A 25,106-nucleotide genomic window follows, 5' to 3' on the forward strand; every position below is an offset into this window, starting at 1 on the left:
GGTATGCACACTGTGCCTAAATATGTTCATCCGATTTACCTGGTATGCACACTGTGCCTAAATGTGTTCATCCGATTTACCTGGTATGCACACTGTGCCTAAATGTGTTCATCCGATTTACCTGGTATGCACACTGTGCCTAAATGTGTTTACCTGGTATGCACACTGTGCCTAAATGTGTTCATCTGATTTACCTGGTATGCACACTGTGCCTAAATGTGTTCATCTGATTTACCTGGTATGCACTGCTTAAATGTGTTCATCTTGATTTACCTAGTGCCACACTGTGCCTAAATTGTTCATCTGATTTACCTATGGTATGCACACTGTTTACTGGTATGCACACTTGCAAATATGTTCATCCGATTTACCTGGTATGCACACTGTGCCTAATGTGTTCATCTGATTTACCTGGTATGCACACTGCCCTAAAATGTGTTCAACCAATTTACCTGGCCTAATGCACACCTGGTATGCACTAAAAATGTGTTCATCCAATTTACCTGGCACACTGTGCCTAAATGTGTTCACCCTGGTATGCACACTGTGCCTAAATGTGTTCAACCAATTTACCTGGTATGCACACTGTGCCTAAATGTGTTCAATTTAAATGCATCTGGTTTTACCTGGTATGCACACCTGTGTGTTCATCCGATTTACCTAAAATGTGTTCATCTGATTTACCTGGTATGCACACTGATTTACCTTTCATCTGGTATGCACACTGTGCCTAAATGTGTTTCATGTGTTAAATGTGTTCATCTGATTTACCTGGTATGCACACTATGCACACTGTGCCTAAATGTGTTCATCTGATTTACCTGGTACCTAAATGGTATTTACCTGCACACTGTGCCTAAATGTGTTCATTTACCTGATTTATGCACACTGTGCCTAAAATGTGTTCATCTGATTTACCTGGTATGCACACTGTGCCTAAATGTGTTCATCCGATTTACCTGGTATGCACACTGGTATGCATACTGCCTAAATGTGTTCATCTGATTTAAATGTGTTCATCCATCCGATTACCTGGTATGCACACTGTGCCTAAATGTGTTCATCCGATTTACCTGGTATGCACACTGTGCCTAAATGTGTTCCTGGTATCACACTGTGCTAAAATGTGTTCATTTACCTGGGTATGCACACTGTGCCTAATGTGTTCATCCGATTTACATTGTAAATGTGTTCATCTGATTTACCTGGTATGCACTGTGCCTAAAATGTGTATCACACTGTGCCTAAATGTGTTCATCTGATTTACTGCCTAAATGTGTTCACCAATTTACCTAGTATGCTGTTCATCCGATTTTTCATCTGATTTACCTGGTATGCACACTGTGCCTAAATGTGTTCATCCGATTTACCTGGTATGCACACTGTGCCTAAATGTGTTCATCTGATTTACCTGGTATGCACACTGTGCCTAAATGTGTTCAACCAATTTACCTGGTATGCACACTGTGCCTGCCTATGTGTTCCTAGTATGCACACTGTGCCTAAATGCCCGATTTACCTGGTATGCACCTGTGCCTAAATGTGTTCTTACAAGTAAAACTTACACACATTATTAAAGGTAGAATGAATTCAGAAAACATTTTGAATTTCCCTCTGGTAACAGTTCTATAAATCAGAACTGTTAGTCACATCAAATGGCACATTGTTATGATGTATTTATATGTGTCTGTGCGTCAAAGGGGTGTTACCATGCCTAGAATAAGAACTGGTCGCCTCGGAGTTGCATACCGTGGCAAAGTGCCCCGACTATGTTGAATTCTGACATGGGGCTAGCACTATAACACTGGCATACGTCACACACAAACGCACGCACATTTTTTTGTTGATATGTAACAGTCATGAGCACTGCATAAACCCAAGTCCACCTAACCTCGGAGGGATGTAGAATGAAATGATTCTCATGTTTTCAGGCATGTCATTAGCTGGAGTATCGAGCATGGTCTCGATGATATAAATAATATTCCAAATATGGCAGTAACTTCTGTTATGGTAATATCCACTGCATGCACATTTGCAGGGCTGGTTTTCTGAGTTAAACGCTAGTTGTTCATGGCAAGAAACCCTTTGAATATTCCAGGGAAGAAGTGGTCCCAGTTACCCCAGCTTGTCGTCTGAATGTGATCGGCAACTATGGCTGCATTTGCGTGCGTGTACTCAAGCCCAGATGGTGTGGGTTCTTGTGCTTTAAGTCACTGATTCTCCTGGCACGTTATTGATATTGCTGACTGCAGCGTTAACCACTTCTTCAGTTATGTTTGGAACCCCTATAGCGGTTGTCCCCCTAAGGGGATTCCGGATCAGAGAGGTACCATGCAACGAGCAGATCAGATGATCAGGCACGTTTACTTGGTGGATTGTGTGTCATTGTAGTCGAATTTAGTACAGAGTTGTTCATCACTGGATTGTGTGGTCCAAATTATCCCATGTCCAAGTACAAATATGACAACAAATCATCCCATTGGTACAGCAAGTCCTCGAGAATGAGAATAATCCTGTCTCATATGTCTGTCGGTTCACAAAAAAAGTTAACAATACAATTTGGGATTTGGAACTATATATTTGTAAGTAATATCATTGATTTTGCAAAGATATGAGTTAGAACATGTCATCATTACCTGAAGTTCTGTCAAAGATTCCAAGCAGCAGTGAACATTTTGGTCATTATAAGCGCACTGAAGTGAAGTGGTATAATAGTAGTAATGGTAAGTTTTGGAGACATGCTCTGGAAACTTTGAGTGGCATTTCAGAAATTGGGAAGTACAATAATGACATATTTTATGAATAAGAACGTTCGACACTGATTCTTGTCCCGTTGTCAAGCCGGAATGTCTGCTTCCCGACTCAGTGTGCGCTTCCACAACTTGTGATGTGTAAAGAGTTACCGTTTGCCGCCATATTAGGAACCGGGACAATTTAAGGATATCTTAAAACTATTTCCCTTCTGTTCGGGGATCGGAATAATTCCTTCCTGTAACTTATATTGCTACTTGATATAATAATTGATAGGGAGATATGTTCAGAATTATTAGCGATATCTTTAATTAGATTTACATATCAATAATAACGGTCAGAATTGAAGATATACGTGTTCATTCATGAAAGAATAGACATGCGACCCGGACAAAAACAATTACGAGCGAGAAGACTAACAGACGGATGGGCAGACAGACAAGCTGATTATTATATCCCCAGTGTTACATACACAGCGATAAAACAAGTAACGCTAACATACAAGTAATGTAGGAATGTTCAGATGGTATAGAAGGGGTTATTTCAATAACACATATATGCATACAGTAAACAACTCGCGATGGAGGCCCACTGGTATGTACCAGACAGGTTCTGATGATGTTACCCAACACTGTTCTGTGGTGTCTACAGGAAGGGTTCTGATGATGTAACCCAACACTGTTCTGTTGTGTCTACAGGAAGGGTTCTGATGATGTTACCCAACAATGTTCTGTGGTGTCTTCAGGAAGGGTTCTGATGATGTTACCCAACAACGTTCTGTGGTGTCTACAGGAAGGGTTCTGGTGATGTTACCTAAAAATGTTCTGTGGTGTCTACAGGAAGGGTTCTGGTGATGTTACCCAACAATGTTCTGTGGTGTCTGCAGGAAGGGTTCTGATGATGTTACCTAACAATGTTCTGTGGTGTCTACAGGAAGGGTTCCCATGTTGTTACCCAACAATGTTCTGTGGTGTCTACAGGAAGGGTTCTGATGATGTTACCCAACAATGTTCTGTGGTGTCTACAGGAAGGGTTCTAATGATGTTACCCATCAATGTTCTGTGGTGTCTACAGGAAGGGTTCTGATGATGTTACCCAACAATGTTCTGTGATGTCTACAGGAAGGGTTCTGATGATGTTACCCAACAATGTTCTGTGATGTCTACAGGAAGGGTTCTGATGATGTTACCCAACAATGTTCTGTGGTGTCTTCTACAGGAAGGGTTCTGATGATGTTACCCAACAATGTTCTGTTGTGTCTACAGGAAGGGTTCTGATGATGTTACCCAACAATGTTCTGTGATGTCTACAGGAAGGGTTCTGATGATGTTACCCAACAATGTTCTGTGATGTCTACAGGAAGGGTTCTGATGATGTTACCCAACAATGTTCTGTGATGTCTACAGGAAGGGTTCTGATGATGTTACCTAACAATGTTTTGTGGTGTCTTCTACAGGAAGGGTTCTGATGATGTTACCCCAAACTGTTCTGAGGTGTCTACAGGAAGGGTTCTGAAGATGTCACATCCTCCAAAGCGAGTTCCCAGTTTTGAAGCCTCCGCGTATAGTGCAGGGGCTTGTGTAATTCCGTGTGAATTACATGTTAATTTTTGGAACCAATACTAATTGTAATCAATGTTGTGTATGGATTCAGGAAAAACATGGTTCCATTTTTTCTGTTTGCTATAAGTGTCTTTGTAGGGTGATTGAATATGAGTTCCCAAAATTGCTTGCGACACTATTTCGAGACAAAACATGTTTTCATAAGCCTATCACAACATAGTCATGTAGCATATCACAAGGCAGCTTATGATGTAGGGCACAGATATAACCACATAATATGCTTCTAATTTCAATATATTGACATAAAATATGACATTATCATGTGAATTAATCAAATATTGTCTTTCCTTCATCGGACACCAACATTGTAAGTATTGGCCTATATTAATGAAAACCATTTATTCAATTAATGTATTCTCCCATTTCATAATATATACTACCATGACACACCTATGTACGTAGTACTAATAGTACCCAGATAAGGTTAATGTGACTATCATATAGTCGTGCACAAGTGCCAAATCAGGACTTCCAGTACAGTCAGAATTGACACACTGACACTCGTGCCTGGGTAATTAAATGACAAATGACATAAAGCCAAATCTGCAGTCAATACAAACTGAATGTATTAATACAGGAGTGACAAATTATATCACAGTAAACAGATAACTACATGTTACAAGTGGGGTATGCAAGTGAAATATATAATGTTCACTAGTATATTTATTTTAACTTTCACATTATTAAGTAACTTGCATAGTCAATCAATCCGTCATTAACCTGCAAGAACAAAATATGCTGTTGAAATGCAAGCTTCGACATTATTTATCATCCAAACACAAGCATGAATTCTTTTTTTTTCTTAATTTGGAAACTAGAAGGGCCCTCGTTAGAGAACATGTCTCCGCCTTGCACAGCAATTTCCTTTCACTATTACGTTTTTAAAGTACTACTGTGTACTTGTACTTTAATGTACTTTCACCAAACCGTACGCAGATAGCCCTTGTGTTATACCTAACATAACCACTAAGATTCATTCAAATCCGTCCATAACTTATTGAGATATTATTCATATTCTCCATTTATTTAACATTGCGATTATTTTCAAAGTACCTCTGTGTGCATGTACTTTAACATACACTCCTCCAAAAAAGAAAGAAAAAGAGACTCAAAATAAAATTTGAAAAAATGAAATTTTGTACGCAAATGTCAAATTAAGCATGTTTTGAGGGTTGAATATTGTTGTTGGTGTGGTTTAGAAGAACATGCGTGAGCGAATGCAACCATAAACGATTTTGAATGGTTTTATCGATCATGATTGTCATGATGAGCTTGACTGGTATGGAACACAACGAAAAGCCGCAATTATTGCTTTTCGCGCGCAACCTATGACTATAAAAGACCCAAATGCATCTCGCAAATTCATCCAAGACCCTTGCAAATACTGGATGAGAAAATGGGACGTCTCAACGGTGCCCATTGGACGATTACAAGCTGGCGAATCCAAGAGTGTCGTGGCGAGGACCTTCAGCATTCATCCAGCACAATAACTCGAAGTGGGATCGTTTTGTGCATTCCATTTCGACAAATGACCATCCAAGACCAGGAAGACCGTGAGTCACCACACAGCCCAAGATCGCTACATCCGGGACACAGCACAAGAACGGTTTGGAGCCCGGAGAATGTCCGACCAGACAATCAGGAACCGTCTCCGAGAGGTAGGTATGCGTGCCAGACGTCCAGACGTTGCCCTCTCACTGACACGATTACATCAACGTCCGTGAGTCAGGTGGTGTAACGCGGTGCAGCCATGGAACCTTGGAAACTGGAGGCACATATGATTCAGTGATGAATCGAGGTAGCACCTCAAGCGACGTGACGGAAGACAACGTGTCTACAGACCACGCAATGAACATTGTGCATCCAAATGCATCAGGCAAGATGGTGAAGATGGTGTGATGATGTGGGGAGCCACCGCATACACCTACGGATCGGAATTGGTGCTCGTCCAAGGCAATCTTACGGCCGCGAGATATACCGATTAGATTCTTTGTCCTCACGTGCATCGTCTTGTCGACCGCCAAAGGAAGCTGTAGCAACAGGACAACGCCAGACCTCACACAGCACTTGCTACAGTGGACTACCTGGACAATAACAACATCAATGTCCTCCCCCGGCCCTCCAGATCCCGGATCTGAAACCAATTAATTACCTGTGGGATCAGATGGATAAACGTAAATGTCAACGTCGTTATCAGCCATTGAGGCTTTAACAGTAACTGTTGTTTAAAATGCTGCAGGTGCAATGGAGAAGGATTCCACAACGAAACATCCAACAACCGATTCAGTCTGTGTCAAGGAGGTGTTCTAGCAATAAGAGGTGGCCATACAAAGCAGTAACGTCAACGTCACCTCGTGGACAGCAGTAATGACTACGATGGCTATCATTCTTGCGAAATGTGCACGAGATACCAATATATTGCACTACATAATTTCAATGCTGTATCGTTTATTTTCGTTGAGTTACATAATTGAATAAGACCAAATTTTTCAATGATATTTTGCTTTTGCGTTTCTTTTTTATGAAGAGTCTACTTTTACAACATCTAATTGATTTGTCCTGGGGACATACCCAAGAGACACAGAAAGTTTCATTGAAATCCATCAAGCAGTATTTGAGTAAATATGCTAACACATAAACATATACACACACAAACAGGGTTGAATGCATACCCTCTGCAACAAACCTTCGGTTTTGGCAGGATCACTTATGATCATAGTGATTATTATGCATGCATATATTATTGAGATTCATGATATATAACGATAGTTGTAAAACACCCATCACAAGGTACATTTTGATATACTACATGCCTATGTTGTGATAGGTTTATAAAAATATGTTTTTCTCACATTGGTGTTGCAGTTCGATTATGGGTACCGACGTTCAGTTACCCCAGAATGACACTTATAATCAGCAGAAAAATGGAACCATGTTTTTTTCTGAATCCATATGCAATACTGATCACAATAATCAGTGGTTCCAAAAATTAACATGCACTTACCACGGAAAGCATTTATTGCTACATAAGCCCCTGCATTAGTATGCGATTCTCTGGTACCTTGCCGGTTGAGAACAGCGACGAGTCTTCAGTGATAATATTCAGTAGTATTGAGATCAAGGATTCACGGCCTCTTGTTAGTTTTTTCCACATGCTACGGTTAGGACATGGCACAACAGCAATTAGTTGATGACCTTAGTACCAACCTATTCTGCGGACTTTCTTGAATTTCTCTTTTTCAGTTTGTGTGGATACAGAGATACCCCTAATGCAGTAAACCTGTGTTATTGACCTGTCATGTTTTGTCTTCTCCATAAATAACTTACAAACGAATTACTATACTGACAAGCTCATACTAAAATAAACCTGAACTTTTTATCAATATCAGCCAAACGCCTTGAAATCGAGCGTTCCAAACACCCACGTCAACCATAAAACTATTTTTGTACACTACTCAGAGTTTATGATGGCACTGTCGTATCCCTAGCCATAGCCAGTAGTGGCCATGTGGTCTTGGGGTTGAAGGTAGGCTTTGAGGTCTTCAGATTGATTTGTAGTGTGGGCCTGAGACTTTCCATGGAGACTGGTAATGTGTTCAGCTGCAGCTGCACTAACACAAATCTAAATAAACATAATTATTAGCATCATGTACTTGTATGTTTTTGTGGAAGATATTTATGTGTATTTAACGGTCAGAAACATGCTGTTCCGGCTGTAATCCCCCGAATATCGAAAGGTCGGCCATATATTGACCGTGAAGAACAAACAGTTCCCGCCGTGTCACCGAGCCAGTTCCACTGTTATGGCTACACTGACTTTATCGTATAGAACACTTGTGTAACATCTTGTACAACACTTCCTCCCACGTAAAGCTGCATATAAAGCAAAAGAAACTGGAATGTTGTGTACAGTGGCGTTACACCCAACTCACTCACTCACTAACTCTTGAAATAAAATACAGCTACGACATCACTCTACTGTAGAATATCTGTAATGACTTGATGGTTTACTTGTCATGGGGTGTTCACGCAATGTCAGCATAAAACATATGGTCAATGTTAGTAATAATAATATTATGTCATCGCTATAATTAAAAACAGGAAATACTGCAATGCCTTTTCTAATTCAATGCAAATATAATTTTCAGGATTTAATTCTAATCACGTGCATTACGAATGTACCTATTACAAAGATCCAATCGCACAAAACGCACATATGCAACTATACAATATGCAGGATTATAGTTCAAATGCAGCGCGGATATAGGCGCACGAAGTTCCTGTATTATGAATGTACTGCATGATTCCATAAGTCAGGGGAACACCACGTGTCACAGGACATTACAGACAATGATATATCACATGCTGTGACAGGTTCTAATGATATTACCCATCAATGTTTTGTCGGATTCATACCTCTGGTAATTGCAACAAGTGGTGCTTCAGAGGAGCGCTGTGTATTCAGGACGAGAGTCGTGTGGCATTTGTTGTTTAAATGACCAACATAGGCGGATCCAGCAATTTGCAAATGCCAAACATTAACTTCAATGTGACTTCAATGCGGTTCGAACCCCCCTGAACCAACCGCAACCGCAACTATCGCTCTCGAAGGCTAAATGACCAACGCGCGCAGTTTGGAGTTCTGTCCCTGAGGCGGAACAGGATCCGATGATCGGGGATTCGATTTCCACGTTCTCATGGCTTTCCTCCAACATTAAACTGACACGATCTACGATTCCTGAAATAAAGTTCAAGGCAGTGAGAAATTCACTCACCCGCTCACTCATGTGGGTATTATGTTGACAAAACAACTTCTGCCCAACAAGGACTTCAATTAGCGTGTGTATGTTGGCGAAGTCAAGTCAACATGACTGCACTGGCATTAACTCAGACGCTGCTTCGACGAGGTAGTAGATTAGGGAACTATAGCCGCCGGAGTCTGCGAGGCTGCTGTCTTTTCCATTTATCTTAAATACTTCAGAACGCCGTATCTATTGATGACGATTTCGGCGGAACATTTACACAGGCAGGTCACGTAGAGAATCCTTGATAACCCCACGGCGTTTCTTGTCGCAGGGTCATTAAACAGTGGCTGGAATCAAAGGACTTCAACTGAATGTTGATCACCAAGTCTTCAAGAAGAAATTACATTGGGAACGGAACCTGTGGCGGTCTTTATGGGGAATCGAAACTAGCATACCGACGGGTGTCAACTCAGGCAAGAAAACTGCTTCTCCAGTGAAGTACATTTCATTCTCGTTTATAAGCTTTCCTTCAAATCATACTCTATCTTCTAATTGAAGACGTTTCTAAGCGTACATTCAATGCGCGGACGTCACAGATTTAAAGTGGTAAACATTCGAGTCCGAATGTTTGTCTGTATAGCGGGGTGAACCATGTGGAGTGTGGAAGAAAGAGCGGCCGTATTTGTATCGATCTGTGAGGTTTGATGGCACGCCACCGCGCAATGATACATGCGGTAAGGAGCTGTGTTAGGGGTCGAGTACAGGGCGAGTTCCCTGCAGAGGGAGACCATGGTAAGGATGGGGAAGGGAACGCTAGCTTTCATCTCTCTCTTGTGGACTACTGCAGTGGGTAAGTTACCATTCCAGTATCCCCAGCCGGCAAACAATCCTTCAGTTTACATTGATTCTTGTCGTATATTCATGGCTCACATTGGCTTACTTTAAACTATTGGAACTACCAATATTGATCGACCATTGTATATTTTTAAATTATTTTGGAGGTATTTATCGACGTTCATGAATTGTCTGAGTTCAGGATTTGGTGGTTTTATGATCGTTTTAAGAGTTTCGGTGTTAACGACATATTAGTGTTATATTATGGTTGCGAAACAGACTCTAATGCGCTCCTCATCAATTTGCTGGTAACGGCATCGAACAATATATCCCCATAACACTGGTTGCGCCAGCTACAGCCTACATCGGCCGCAGTTCCTAATGATGTGTATATGGTAATGCCGTGTGTTCATGTGTTTCCATTCTACTCCTTCATCTGTTGTTTGATAACCATTTCTTATACTCCACATTTTACTCCAAACGATGTTATATTGGGTTTCATGAAGAGAAAATCTTTAAAATTCTTGTTTGACAAACAGAACTCATATGAAGAAGTTTATGACTGCGCAGAGAGACAAGCGGGTCAATGTTATCTTCTTTCCTGACAGATATGGTACTTTGTGTAGTCCCGTTTATTAATGGAAGTTTGATGCTGTAATCAAGAACACTGTAATAAAGGGAACGATTGTTAGCATTGAGTCTCGTTATCTTGGCCAAAGGAGATTATTTATTGTTCCTGGGAGTCTTGAAATAGGCCTCATCAAATCATTTCCCCGACCAAATGCCACAACGACCATGTGTGGCTACAGAAGAACAGAATAGGACAGTGTGAGTTTAGACGAACACCTAAAGCAGAAGGAAACAAAATGAAACGCAAAACGATAGGATCTTCTTGCAATCAGTTAAAAAGATTCCCTGTCAGTCACGTGTACAAGGTCTTGGGTCCAATTACATTAGCCCTCGGCTCAACAAGGGGCCTCTTGGTATTGATTAAATGGTTTTGATCAGTTCTGCTTGTTATAGGAAGATTTATTTTTAGATCAATTTATTTTTATTGTTTGAGTATTGATATTTCTGAGTTTGAAACCTCAACATGAAAATCAGATTCTTAATTCCTGGTGAAGTCATGAGTGATATCAAAATCACTGCATTCAAGTCGAAATAGTATTTTTTGATATTATTCATTGTTTAATTTTTAATTGTATGCGTAATCAGAATTTTCCTTGAAGGAAAGTGATTTCGCTAAAAGATAGTTCATTCGCCGTGCTATCTGTTCAAACGAATATATCATGTATAAAGGAACTAATTATGCTACCTATACATAAGGGAAACTGTTGTCGTGAAGATGTTAACTGGTCGTATTATACATGTTTACATTGTTACAATCAGAAACCACGGACCCTGGGTCGCCATATTGTCATTGGAAAGGTTTTCACGTTCTCATATTCAGTACGTGTACAGAATCCAGAAACATCACCTAGACATGACATTAATTCTAATCCCACCGGGATGTCACCATCACCATTACCCATGTTGGTGGTATCATCCTTTTCATCTGTTCACTTCAGTAAATACAAAGATGCCTATCTGTCAAAGGTATATTGTGCTATCTGTAACTCAGGTTTGTCCCACGACGGCTGCGACGATGGCTGGGTGGCCTTGCACCACCACTGCTACTACTTCGGTATACTGGAGGGGGATGTGGCACCTGCCATCAGCGCGTGCAGTGGGAAAGACGCTCACTTGGCCAGTCTGTGGGGTGGGGAGGAGAGGGACTTTGTTGTGGACAAACTGTGGAAGGTAAGTGCGGAGGGGTACAGTGCGAGTGCGTAGTGATACAGAGGGAGTCAGTTCCTGTGTCAGCCATCAATGTATCTTCTAAAACATCATCCTTTGCAGCACAAATCTAGGGAATGAAGTAAAAATATTTAATCAGCTAATGTCCAGATAAAACATCTCTGCAAGTCCGCACAATAAGCTACAATGACAAGTGATAACCTTTTAGCAATTGTAGGTAGAATGAAGATAAAGGTAACTAACGAGCTGTCTCCTGTGTAATTCTAAATACTCCAAGAACAAACGGCCGATTGCCACGTGCGCTCGTAGACGTGTCAAAATATAAACTGAGAGACTGTGAGATTATGCCCTCAGCAACTATGCCCTCACAACAGACTGCTATATGACGATCCACCATCATATCTGTAGCACTGTGCGTGGTTTGGAATATTCATTCACCCAACTAAAAACATCACTAAAATACTATGCAAAAACGATTTCTCCGTTGATATTGCCCAATGTGTAATTATATCTTCAGAACGCCAGTAAATAAAAATATTGCAATAATTTGTACTGAAAAGAGCCCCTTAAGCACGTCTTTCTGTTAGAGGGCTCGTCTATCTGGGAATGATACTGAGTGTTATTTGGCAGTTCGGGTACTCCTTACAGGGAATCAATAGGAACTGCCGGACGTCGTTCTGCCAGCCTCATTCCTTCACACATATCCATATTATCCAGTCCTCAGCCGTGGCGTTATAGCCGGTATATCCCTGTCCCTCCTGACGTAACGAGCTGTGCGGAGTGCAGGAAGGCAACCACTCCTAATAATACCCAGAGAAAGACATTTATGCACTGTTGAAAGTTGATGGATTTACTACACTGAACTACTAACTTCCGTTTCGTGATATGAAAACAGGTTTAAATAGTATCATATACATGTGACCCCACCACACAGGAGGACAGATTCCGCGCAGAAACAAATATAATTATTCCTGTTCCATTATAAGCAATAGTAACCAGACACATAGGGGAGATGCGTCTCCACTTACACATATCAATTGATGGCATTGCTCTTCCTATCTTTCCACATGAAAGACCATGTCCAAACAAGACGGACTCTTCAAATTCATAGGAACTTTGGGTCTGGTAGAAGTGTATATGTATGAACTGGACATCGATACTGATGTAAATGAATACATTAAACACTAGGCTCTGGAAGTTGACACGTGAAACATATATGTTGTGGTGGCGTTGTACATTTACAATTAATACATCGGGTGTTCAGTTAAAGCTTGATAGAGCCCTGTCCAACGGTAAACACCCGCCTTGAGAGAAGATAAAGTCAACCTAGACATGTGAAATCTCCTGAGGATGACAAACGCGCGCAATTCGTTACAAAACTTGAAGGCCTTAGACAATCGGACGATATTTTCAAACAAGGTCGGAAATGCCATCTGGAAACTGAGAGTCCCTGGTAATGCAGGTCGCCATGTCTCGGAAACGCAACAGAGCAGTTGAAGTATTTTCAAAATGAAATGTCGCATCTGCATCTGCAAATATTTCCAGATACTGATGTTCCCAAGAAGTGTAAGATGTGGACCCAAATGTTCCGGGTCATAGGGTGTACTGACTGGCACGAAGGGAAAATTGATTTCTGAAAAATTGAAGTGATCCTTATTTTATACAGGTTTTCTGTGGAAATGCCAAATATTTGAAGTGTCTGTACATAGATTACGGTATGAGGGTAACAAACTTAACTCAGTCGTCTCTCTGATTTCCAAGTCCATTTCCACAGCAGCCATTGTCGACCAATCCTTGACTGTCAATGGAAATAATGGCTAGTTTCAAAGAAAATTTTAATATCGAAAGGTTGTGGAGGACAGTTCTTGAAAAACCTTGAGTATTCGAGAATACATAAAAGGAAATTTTGCTTTGAACCGTAATTTGGCGAAGGAAAGCTAATAAAATGGCATTCTATTTATATCATATTTCAGCCCAAGAGCAGCCCGACACTGTCCCTGCTCCAGAACAGTGTTTACGCAGCCATTGCTCGGAACGTGATGCCCGCGGCACGATAGCCGGACACTAAACGATTTGATTTAGAAAAGGGATTTCCTCTTTAGACGTGATTTTCTTAAATTGTTCTCATGTTAGACATATCGACTGCCCTTATTGACTCGAGCTACGGTTCTCGTACTCCTGGCCAACTCTGAAGCTGTGTGTAGGTTGTTGAGTATTCTCTCGTTAGTCAGTGCCCATGGCATACGGGCGTCAAAACCTGACACACACCCGGTGAGTTTGTTAGACCATGTACCTCAACCCCGGGTCAAGTCTCGCAATATGAACACCCTTAATAACCAATTATTATAGTTATGACGCAGTGGTCATGTTTGTATTGGCCATAAAACATGGAATGGTTTGTTCATTAGAAAACACTCTGTTCAGAGTTCTTTTTAGTTTTAGGCATATTATGAATATAATACGTAAATACCTAGTCACTTTATATATGTATATATTTACCCTCAGAATCAACATACTGATCGTTCCATACAAAACCAAACCTTTTCGAGAATAGAAAATGTCTAACAGCAGAAACCCAATTTGTGTGTCCATTTTTATCGAATAGCATCATCATATTGTAACATTTCTTTGGTAGCCTATAAGAAGGCATCTTCAGTAATTTTAACCAGTATTTTATAACTCTGATATTTGTAAATAAATGCATCGGGTATTTACCACATTCTCCATACACCATTGTATTCATCGTATTGGATTTAACACCAAGAAATCTTTTACATGCTTTCAATTGAACTCTTTCAATATCACTGTAATAATTCAAACCCCATATTTCGTTAGTCAATATATCTTTATTTAGTTTGTATTTCAAACTCACGATGTACATCATAGAAAAGAAGGACATAGTTAAAACTTCAGCACGCCCACATTAATTCACACATCTATTCACAAATACGTCCTTCATAAAATTGCTGATTAGAAACCATGACCGAAAGACAATGATAATATATGCCGTGTTTATAACGACAGGCGTCACTGATTCTGTCAGAACCAAACGACGACCGAGTTAAGTACGCCATGTTTCATTCAGACATAGCCACCTAGAGCATAGTCTCTGTAAGTTGATTAGACTCCCTTCAAGTACGATTAGTTGGCCAATTACACCACAGGCTGGCAGCAGTCTCCCCAAACAGGCGGGAGAGACCATGAAGGAGGATTTGCTTGTGAATCTCAATCACATTTAGGAAACGTTCTCCTCAGTGTAGATCGATGTATCGATCTGACCGACCCCCACCGTAGTCAGTGAACTTTAGGATGGTGCCGTTTTCAGCTGACTAAGATATGACAGAATATTGACTGAAGAAACTAATGGTACTAGAAACTATATGACTTTTCATGCTTATGTCTTTGTAGATGGTCTCACGATGTAGCTGGGATACCGCGCCTTTCAGTTTCAGATTCTTGTCAAGTTTGTACACATTCAACTCCAAAGTGTGATATATACGGATACCACAACTCTCGTTCACTCACATCTGTACATATATAACGCACGCATGCACGCACGCACACACGCTCACATGCACACATAACTTACTTAGCTGGACGTATGAACCATTCCAAACCCGCAATAAACACACGAGTGATACTGTTTTAGGCGATCTCGCTATGTTCACAATAAACACATGGGTGATACTGTTTTAGGCGATCACGCTATGTTCACAATAAACACATGGGTGATACTGTTTTAGGCGATCTCGCTATGTTCACAATAAACACACGAGTGATACTGTTTTAGGCGATCTCGCTATGTTCACAATAAACACATGGGTGATACTGTTTTAGGCGATCTCGCTATGTTCACAATAAACACATGGGTGATACTGTTTTAGGCGATCTCGCTATGTTCACAATAAACACATGGGTGATAATTGTTTTAGGCGATCTCGCTATGTTCACAATAAACACATGAGGTGATACTGTTTTAGGCGATCTCGCTATGTTCACAATAAACACATGAGGTGATACTGTTTTTAGGCGATCTCGCTATGTTCACAATAAACACATGAGCGATACTGTTTTAGGCGATCTCGCTATGTTCACAATAAACACATGAGTGATACTGTTTTAGGCGATCTCGCTATGTTCACAATAAACACATGAGTGATACTGTTTTAGGCGATCTCGCTATGTTCACAATAAACACATGGGTGATACTGTTTTAGGCGATCTCGCTATTTTCACAATAAACACACGAGTGATACTGTTTTAGGCGATCTCGCTATGTTCACAATAAACACATGAGTGATACTGTTTTAGGCGATCTCGCTATGTTCACAATAAACACATGAGTGATACTGTTTTAGGCGATCTCGCTATGTTCACAATAAACACATGAGTGATACTGTTTTAGGCGATCTCGCTATTTTCACAATAAACACACGAGTGATACTGTTTTAGGCGATCTCGCTATGTTCACAATAAACACATGAGTGATACTGTTTTAGGCGATCTCTCTATTCGCTATGTTCACAATAAACACATGAGCGATACTGTTTTAGGCGATCTCGCTATGTTCACAATAAACACATGGGTGATACTGTTTTAGGCGATCTCGATATGTTCACAATAAACACATGGGTGATACTGTTTTAGGCGATCTCGATATGTTCACAATAAACACATGGGTGATACTGTTTTAGGCGATCTCGCTATGTTCACAATAAACACATGGGTGATACTGTTTTAGGCGATCTCGCTATGTTCTCAATAAACACACGAGTGATACTGTTTTAGGCGATCTCGCTATGTTCACAATAAACACATGAGCGATACTGTTTTAGGCGATCTCGCTATGTTCACAATAAACACACGAGTGATACTGTTTTAGGCGATCTCGCTATGTTCACAATAAACACATGGGTGATACTGTTTTAGGCGATCTCGCTATGTTCACAATAAACACATGGGTGATACTGTTTTAGGCGATCTCGCTATGTTCACAATAAACACATGGGTGATACTGTTTTAGGCGATCTCGCTATGTTCACAATAAACACACGAGTGATACTGTTTTAGGCGATCTCGCTATGTTCACAATAAACACATGGGTGATACTGTTTTAGGCGATCTCGCTATGTTCACAATAAACACATAGGTGATACTGTTTTAGGCGATCTCGCTATGTTCACTTTTGGTAAAGCTAGTACATACACGCACTCGAGCAACAGTCTCCATGGAGACAATGTTGATAGTTTAAATGGAACTACTATTAAGCCAACTTTAATTTCTCATTTTTACGAGTCAGCCTTGAAGGTGTTAACCACCTGTCACGTTTAGCATTGATGGGACATGGATGTCCGTCGGTGTAAGAAGATGAGACTCGCTTTGCAGTGTTACCCCCGTTTAGTTGCCAGGATCGCCATGCTCTACCATAGTCCTCCAGAGTATTATCTTTTATTTGTTAGCATCATGCATATGTTTGCGAACACTCGATTTCTTTACTGTTCGTTTGTGTTTGTTCCACTCAAGTAACTTTCATTGAAACTGCTTATTATCTAGCGCTTATGTCTTACATTCATTCATTTCCCTAAAGAAGTAAAATTTTACCATTTAGGTTGCGTATGGTCTACCTTAACAATGATGCCTTGATATAAATGAAGCCCAAGGATGTGTCAACCCAATCTCACTCTCTAAATCAATTCCTGCTTGATGTACCGTGCGTGTGTAGTAAAATGCCATCGATATTCGACCCCGCAAGTGTAATAGATTCTGATGTGTAGAAGTAGTATTTATAGCCCTGATGTAGTGATTTTAATGAAGTTCCACTGTATATTCATTCTCAGGATTCTATATGAAATCGCCATGTTCTGACGATTTATGGTTCATGCTTCAATACAGAAATCAATATAGACGAATGTTCTGTATCAACTCTGTAATTCTGTGCACAGTCTGCATACTGATGCTGGTGTATAAACGTCGAGAAATGTATCTAATACCCCAGACGCCGCCGATAGTGGCGGTTGGTCCATCCCCTTTCAATCCCCGTGCTTACAGGGGAGTCTCGGCGGAGGAAATGACGTCAGGTTTGTTCAGTAATAAACTCTACCAGCCCGTCGTTAGGAAACTATTCTACCAAGTTATTTCAGTAAATGCTCTCATCAGACAGGAAAACTAGTTTGGATTTCCATCACATTAAAGTTGATGACATACTTAGCTTAATGAGCATAGTGCCAGCGTTATTGTACCGGTGACTACAATCTCCTTCTTATTTACTGGTTGTTATGAATAATTGCATTTTGATTAAGAAATACAGTTCGCTCTACCACCATGTATAGTGTAATAAAACACACTTTCGCCCTGAACTATTATAGTTAAAGTACAAGGACGCTTATTACACTATATACATGGTGGTAGAGCGAACTGTATTTCTTTTCTAAGATGCCAAATTTAATACTTTCGAAGGATAATTACGATTAATGGCAGAAAACAAACGACGGTGTCGGTGACCTAAATTAAGAATCCTCGCACAGGGCTAACTGGCGCGCTGCTCTATTTGTATTGATGTGTCTGCCCTCCTCCCCACGTTAAGACGAACGTTACCAGACAAAAAACAAATGATAACAGTTTGATGACGGTTTATTCAGATTAAATATCTTCTCTGAATTATTTTAATTACATCTGCCGTTAACGTAAACCACATGGGGTAATATGAACGTCGCATTTCTACTACCAACGTAAGTTTAGATCAGTACATCCAGATGAAGCTGAGTAGTCAAACGACATTCCACAATTGCATTGTGGGAATGTAAACATTACGAACGTTACCGTGTCGCTGAAAACTTGTGAGTCGAAATGACACATTTTAACCGTCGTAAAACATAAACGTAATGTTTCCACCAGTGATGTTAGCTGCGTGAAGCAACAGCAAACCAAGAAACTGGATGCAACGGTGTAGTTTACTGAAGGAGGCCGTACGAGGCGATGACAACTGACATGCATCGTGACGTCGCTTACATTGTGACGTAATGTAAAATGGTTCGATTACGAGGGGGCACACTAGAATGGCGCAGTGACGGGATAACGTCATTCAATTGTTACGTCATCAAAAAACTATACCTTTATTGTCTGATAATGTATTTTTTTTCGATTGTTCTAACCGCTAGGCATCTTAGAATGTCTGATAATGTTTGTTTTTTTCGATTGTTCTAACCGCTAGGCATCTTAGAATTACCAACAAAAGGGTAGCAAGTGTGAAATACCGTTACTAGAGTCGGGCTATACTTAGTATCGATTAGAATTGTTCACAATTATTGTTGTCAGTTAAATTTTATTATTTTAAAAATGTTTTGAAAAGTCAGGGTGAAAATACGCTAATCGGCATTTGCTCATTTAGCTCAATGAAACCTGTTTTCAATAGTTATTGCATAAATATGTTCAATAACAGCAATTGGTGTATATCCTCCATCGAAATGGACATAACATCGGTTGAACAGTACGCTAACAATATCATCATAAAATGCAGTATATCAAACATCTGAGTAATTTGTGCTTGTTTGTTTAATGATTTGTTTTTGCATGAATGTTATCATTATAACAAGGTGATGCCATGTTTTCAGCCCGAGGCCCCACGGGACGGGTTTGTCTGGCACGGTCTCTACGGTACTGCAGACAACGACTGGGCGTGGCGTGACGGCTCCCAATATAAACCAAGTCACATAGCTACAGCGGTGGCAGGTACTGACTCACGTGTCACATCTAGTCGTACAACCAGGGAGACGATAGGTACTGACTCACGTGTCACATCTAGTCGTACAACCAGGGAGACGATACTGTGTTAGGGGGATATGTAGACCCGTTAGAGACCGACTGTGTAATATCCTTGGGGAGTGGGGCTGGGATGTTTTCTGTCACTTCTCCAAGAGACGGGACAAATAATATGGTATTAGCGAACCATCATTATAACACTTCAATTGTATCCACCATTTGTACGACATCTCAACTTGTGAAAAGGTTTCTGCACTTCGGTTTGAATACGAAGCCTGTGTTTTGCTTTGGGCGTAAACCTCTAGGGAAAGTTATGTCCATTGTTCTTGGAAGTGTTTTACTAGCATAACTGAATAACTGCCCTAGGGCAATTATTTTTATTTAAAAACAATAAAATTGTACTTATTTTGATAATCTTCATCATGCCTAATGCATTACACGCGTATTAAATGAGTATGCCCTCGTGGCGTCAGCCGTTTAATCACCCTCACTACGGTAGTTATTTAAATAAACACCGCTCGGGCTAAAGCCCTCGCCGAGTTTATTTAAATAACTACATATACCCTTGTTAGGGTGAGTTTATTTAACCTATACATACCCGAGGTGAACCGAGGTTGTGATGAGCCTATCGGCACTCACTCACTCACTTAAATGAATACAGTATTTCTGATGCGAACGTTGTATTTCGTTTCCACTTTCACGTCCACAAATTGCGTATATCCCCTTTAATGGATGTAAAGTTGAAGTAGGGTGTGCACATAGCTCATGAAGAAGTCCAAAGGCCAGGGGGGAAATGATCTTCAGGTAAAATTCTGGGTCCGCCCCTGTGCTAGTCCCCCAAGTCGCCCTTCGCAGATTGGCCGCGTTGAAGGGGATGAGGTGGAATCGATCCAGGTGTAAGGACAGGGAGGTGTCGGTCCCATGACTGGCCTCCCTGGCGCTGTTCAGCGTTATCAATGATCTTGACTATCAGGAAAGATATATTTGTTGTTCTTAAAGTCTTGTCCATACAACTAATGTATATGTATTTAATTGCTGTGCAAACGTAGATGCAACGAGGAAATCAATAGCTGTTTTTGTTTCTGCAGACACTGTGTGTTGTGTATAGCGCCCCGTCGTATGTACACCGGCTGATGTACACTATTTCCGGGGTTAGAAAGCAGGTTTCCTATACCTTTTACAACAAAACATAATGCAAAAGAGTAGGCAGTTATTTATAAATAACAACACTGATTAAGAAAAGTATGTCACGCAAAAGCAAGCAGTAATATCGTGTCCTGTTTTAGGCACTACAGGTATCTACATTCTTAACAAATTTGACTTTTTCATTTTATTTATCAATTTTCAAACAGTCTGAACACCTTAGTTTCTCAATTCCACCAAAGTAATATATTCAACTTTCCATTTTTAATCTTTCCATGTTACAACTGGCTGGAATAATGCCTATGTGACGTAAAACCCAACTCAACTCATCTCAACTACAACTGACGGTTGGTATATAAATATTGAATTAAACTGTTATTGTTGCAATTACGGTTGGCAGTACTAGCTAGTGCAGGTGGTCTTTGCTGTTTCAGACTTATTCACAACAGTTGCGGAACGATCGGTTCTGTCGCTCAAACATACACTGTTGTAACAGCAGTTTCATATATTGTCTTTTTCCGTGAACAGGAAGTTCCGGGAACAAGACAAACAAATGTGGTGCGTTGAAAGGGATTGGCAACTACGCCTTCCTCGACTGCACCATGGATGCTCAGGCCTACGTGTGTAAGAAAGGTACGTCGCCCCATGTTTATGCTCTTCTAAAATCTGAGGTCCTTGTTTGAATACTATGTGGTACTATACTCCCCACGCTTGGAGCTGGAACATCGTTGTTGGATGCATCCCGCCAGATCACCATATGTTGACTGTAAATGGCATACACCGAATGTCACCAGTGAAGGTTGTGAGCGGCGTCTAACGGGATCGGATGGTCAGTCTCGCTGACGTTGTTGATACACGGCATCTTTTCTTGATCGACGTCAATCACCCTATTCGATTATTGACAGACCGCCGTCATACACCTGGAATATTGCTGCGTGCGGCCTTAAGCAACAAACAATATTAGCAATGTGTGCATATTGTACCTACACACTAGAATGCACGTGCACACCTGAAACTCCCTTCGGTTAGGCATGGACGTCTCCGATCAGGTGATCTATCCATTTATCGTTCCTTTAGTAGAGATCCCCGGCCGCGTCATACCAAAAAGACGTTAAAATATGGTACTTGTTGGTCCCTGCCTGGCGCTCGGCATTAATGGGTACAACAAGGACTGGTCGGCTCGGAGTCAGTATAATGTGTCTGAGTGGGGTATTCATGCTTCACTGCGGCATGGTATCTCAGTGGGCTAGCACTATAAAACCAGCTTAAGTCTGGGCTAGTACAACCAGCCGCACATACACATACACACGCATGCACGTCGTCATATGAGCGAAATATTCTCAAGCACGACGTAAAAAACCAATTTCACCTCACCTCACCTCCTTTAGTAGAGCGTTTGGTAGACGTGAGAGCGTTAGCTTAAAGCGAATTGAAAGGTCAGATCTACGTGCTGTATTAGTGAAACCCACTGCAGTGACAACTCAATAATCATGAAACCAACATACTGCGGATCCTGGTGGCTTAGGGGACGCAACTCTGCCAATCTATTGGTGGTCCCTTGGGAGCCATCCATGTCGCTCAAACATGCATGTTGTAAAGTCTCCCTTTTTCAGCATTCTCTTAACATGTCTGACCATATGTCGATAGCGGTTTTGCGAACATGAATTGTTTATAACAAAATCTCTTTTTTATATTTCAACAGCTTTGTCGATGGTGTACTCAACCAGTTCGATCGCTAACCATTCTGCAGTAAGCGACCACTTTCAGCTGTTCGAGAGACTGGTACCACCGGTGTTATCTGCCCTTCCCTCGGCGAGTTTTCAGATAGCTCAGATAGATGTCGCCTCGGAGACCGGATGTGCTTACTACTGCTTCACCCTGGAGACGTGTTCAGCTTTCCAATACACGTGTATTACATCGTCGGCGTGCACGACGTACACGTGTAAACTCCTGCATGGGATGTAGTGGACCAGGCCAGAAGTCATTCAAGGCATGGGACAGGGATATGAGTTTCATATCCAACATTTTTGTTCTTGTGAAATATGAACCTCACCGCACATACCAGAAACTATGCCGGGGATTGGATCAGAAACTGACGTGGTTGTATAATTTGATTAGGTTATTTAGCTGTCACAAATCCCCTTTTACAAAAGTCAAGCGAAAAATTACTCTACTGACACGATAAATTCAACTATTCAGGAATAAGATAATATGAAGTGTTCTATACTCAAATATCTAAAATTCATCATGCTGCTTTTATTGCCGATGTTTTGCGAAAGAGAGGGGGCAACTCTTTATATTCTGTTTCTTCGGAATTCTTGGTCTTTCTAAAATACAAGCCGTTAAATGATTCACATCAATATGTTCTCAACACCTGGTTTCTCGGAATTGCAGAGTGCAATTTGACGTCATATCCTATTTTGGGTTCTGAACATAAGTCACACACAACTCACAACTCAATTGACGTGTATTATTTTATTCAAAGACATTTTAAATACTGTAACTGATAGATAGTCTTACCCAGCGGTCTAAGACGGTTATGCATCTCTTTATGTACATTGTCAATATTCCGTCCATACGATCGTGTACAATGGTTTGAAATAAACGAATTTTAACTGGCATTTATTGTAATAGAGTTTTTGTTTAACAGTTTCATGACACCCCACATGACCTTCAAATGCTGTCAAAAGAGACATCAGGACGCCTTTGTCGTAATTTGCAGCTTCCATGAAAGCAAGAATGACTGAAAATCGACCGGGTATAGATCAAGACGACCTATAAGAAAGCCATTGTCATCCCCAGAACACAAAGCAACACGACTAACTGGAATTTGAAGTGACGGGGAAGTGTTTACTGGTCGGACGAAAGTCGATTTCTTTTGTTCATGACTGATAACCGCGCCGCAGGAAGAATGCATACACAACGGAATATCTTGGAGCAAGTACCATTTGGCGGGGGTTCAATGATGCTGTAAGGACGCCTCTTCCATGACTGTAAACTTCACTTTGTAACGATGGGACAAAATCTGAATGGACAACGGTACATCACTGACATCATAGACAGGGTCGTGTACCACATGTCGATGATCATCCTCCGAATACAAGGCCAGTCTCCGTAGACAACAATGTAATCCGCATCGTGCTGTTGGTAGCAACTCTACCTTGAACCGTCAGGAATCCTGATCACAATCCCTTAGAGCGTGTTTGGGACATTATGTGTAGCAGAATACGCCATAGAGATCCTCCACTACAAAATCTTGATGTATTGGAACAAAAAATGGAACGCAATACCCCAGCGTCAAATTCGATGTCTGATGCAGTGATGAGGAGGAGGGTCAGGGATGTTATTGCAGTTGGCTATTGACACTGTGCTCGGTTTTTGATAATTGTATGATTTCTTGAGGTTTTGTATGCTGGAATCTTGAAAATGACTGCACTTATTAACGTCAAACGATCATGGTTATCAGCACTACATAATGACTCATTTTTTTGCCATGTTTGCTTCTATAAATAGTGTTTCGTGCATTTTACGTTTACAGGTGCCCTTTAATTATTCCAGTTTATCAAGAAAGTTAAATTAAGGTTTGGATGGGTTCCTTTGCTATTGTTAATGGTAACATATTGATACCTTTAAAATTATGGGTTGTTGCGATACTTGTTCCACTTGCAGATTTAAAAACTGTAAGTTTTGCGTATGGTTGCAGTTTCGCCGAAACAAATTTGACTTTTGATGTCACTAAAATGTAGGGTTTTGAAATTGAACGGATTTCCCAGTTCTCTGAAACATCCTCTTCCGGTTTCTTGAACTGTTTCAACAGTGGGAATTTGATTTGTGAGGTCTTGCTGTCCCTTGTTTTGAGACACTTTTTATTATCATGCAGGTGCATCGTATAAACACGGTCGACTTCCGGTCTCCAAAGTAGGCATGTCTATGATACTGTACCCAATTTTTCTCTGGTATCTACACTTTGAAAACATGTAAGATGTTGATGGTTTGGTCATCTACAGAAATATATATATATATATATATATGATGATTTCTTCTAATTCAGGTTTAGAAAACGACAAATATTAGGAAGCATATGGTCTTAGCATGTACATTTACTAATTTATGTAATGGTTCTTACCTGTTATTTTGCAACAGATGGAAATGAAAATGTAAATGTAGTAGAAATAGCAAATCTAATACAACATCCTACACAAGCTGTATGATACCACAGCCTACTGAGTGAATGTTCTCGAATGTTGAGAAAGAATAAACTGAAACTGTAGACGGAGAGCTGACAACATCACAATAACCTCATTTGATCTTCAATATTTGTCAATTAATACATACAATAAAGCCTAATTAAAACGAGTTTTTCAGAAACAGTTAAGCTGTTTGTGCCACAGGGTGTAATATTCACGCGCTGCTTGTATTGATCGAGGGATAAGTTTGTTTAGCGGTCAAAACTGCC

The 25,106-nt window shown here is 40.6% G+C and overlaps 1 protein-coding gene and 1 long non-coding RNA gene across 2 annotated transcripts; one reads left to right on the top strand and one right to left on the bottom strand.

The window, feature by feature from the left end:
• Window positions 1–897: 897 nt before the first annotated feature.
• On the bottom strand, window positions 898–1,455 carry LOC124272776. Its single transcript, XR_006897425.1, has 3 exons — window positions 1,330–1,455; window positions 1,033–1,073; window positions 898–959 (listed from the first exon to the last, which is right to left on the bottom strand). It is a non-coding gene; the product is annotated as an uncharacterized LOC124272776 (long non-coding RNA).
• An 8,435-nt stretch (window positions 1,456–9,890) lies between these two features.
• Window positions 9,891–23,271, top strand: LOC124272777 (killer cell lectin-like receptor subfamily G member 1). The gene is made up of 5 exons (XM_046707979.1): window positions 9,891–9,968; window positions 11,574–11,752; window positions 19,360–19,477; window positions 21,179–21,283; window positions 22,353–23,271. The coding sequence occupies exons 1-5, from the start codon at window positions 9,908–9,910 to the stop codon at window positions 22,613–22,615; spliced, it is 726 nt and encodes a 241-aa protein (XP_046563935.1). The 5' UTR covers window positions 9,891–9,907; the 3' UTR covers window positions 22,616–23,271.
• Window positions 23,272–25,106: the final 1,835 nt, after the last annotated feature.

The sequence above is a fragment of the Haliotis rubra genome, unplaced genomic scaffold (genome assembly GCF_003918875.1).
Source record: "Haliotis rubra isolate DU_JTF1 unplaced genomic scaffold, ASM391887v1 Scf173, whole genome shotgun sequence".
NCBI classification, from domain to species: domain Eukaryota; kingdom Metazoa; phylum Mollusca; class Gastropoda; order Lepetellida; family Haliotidae; genus Haliotis; species Haliotis rubra.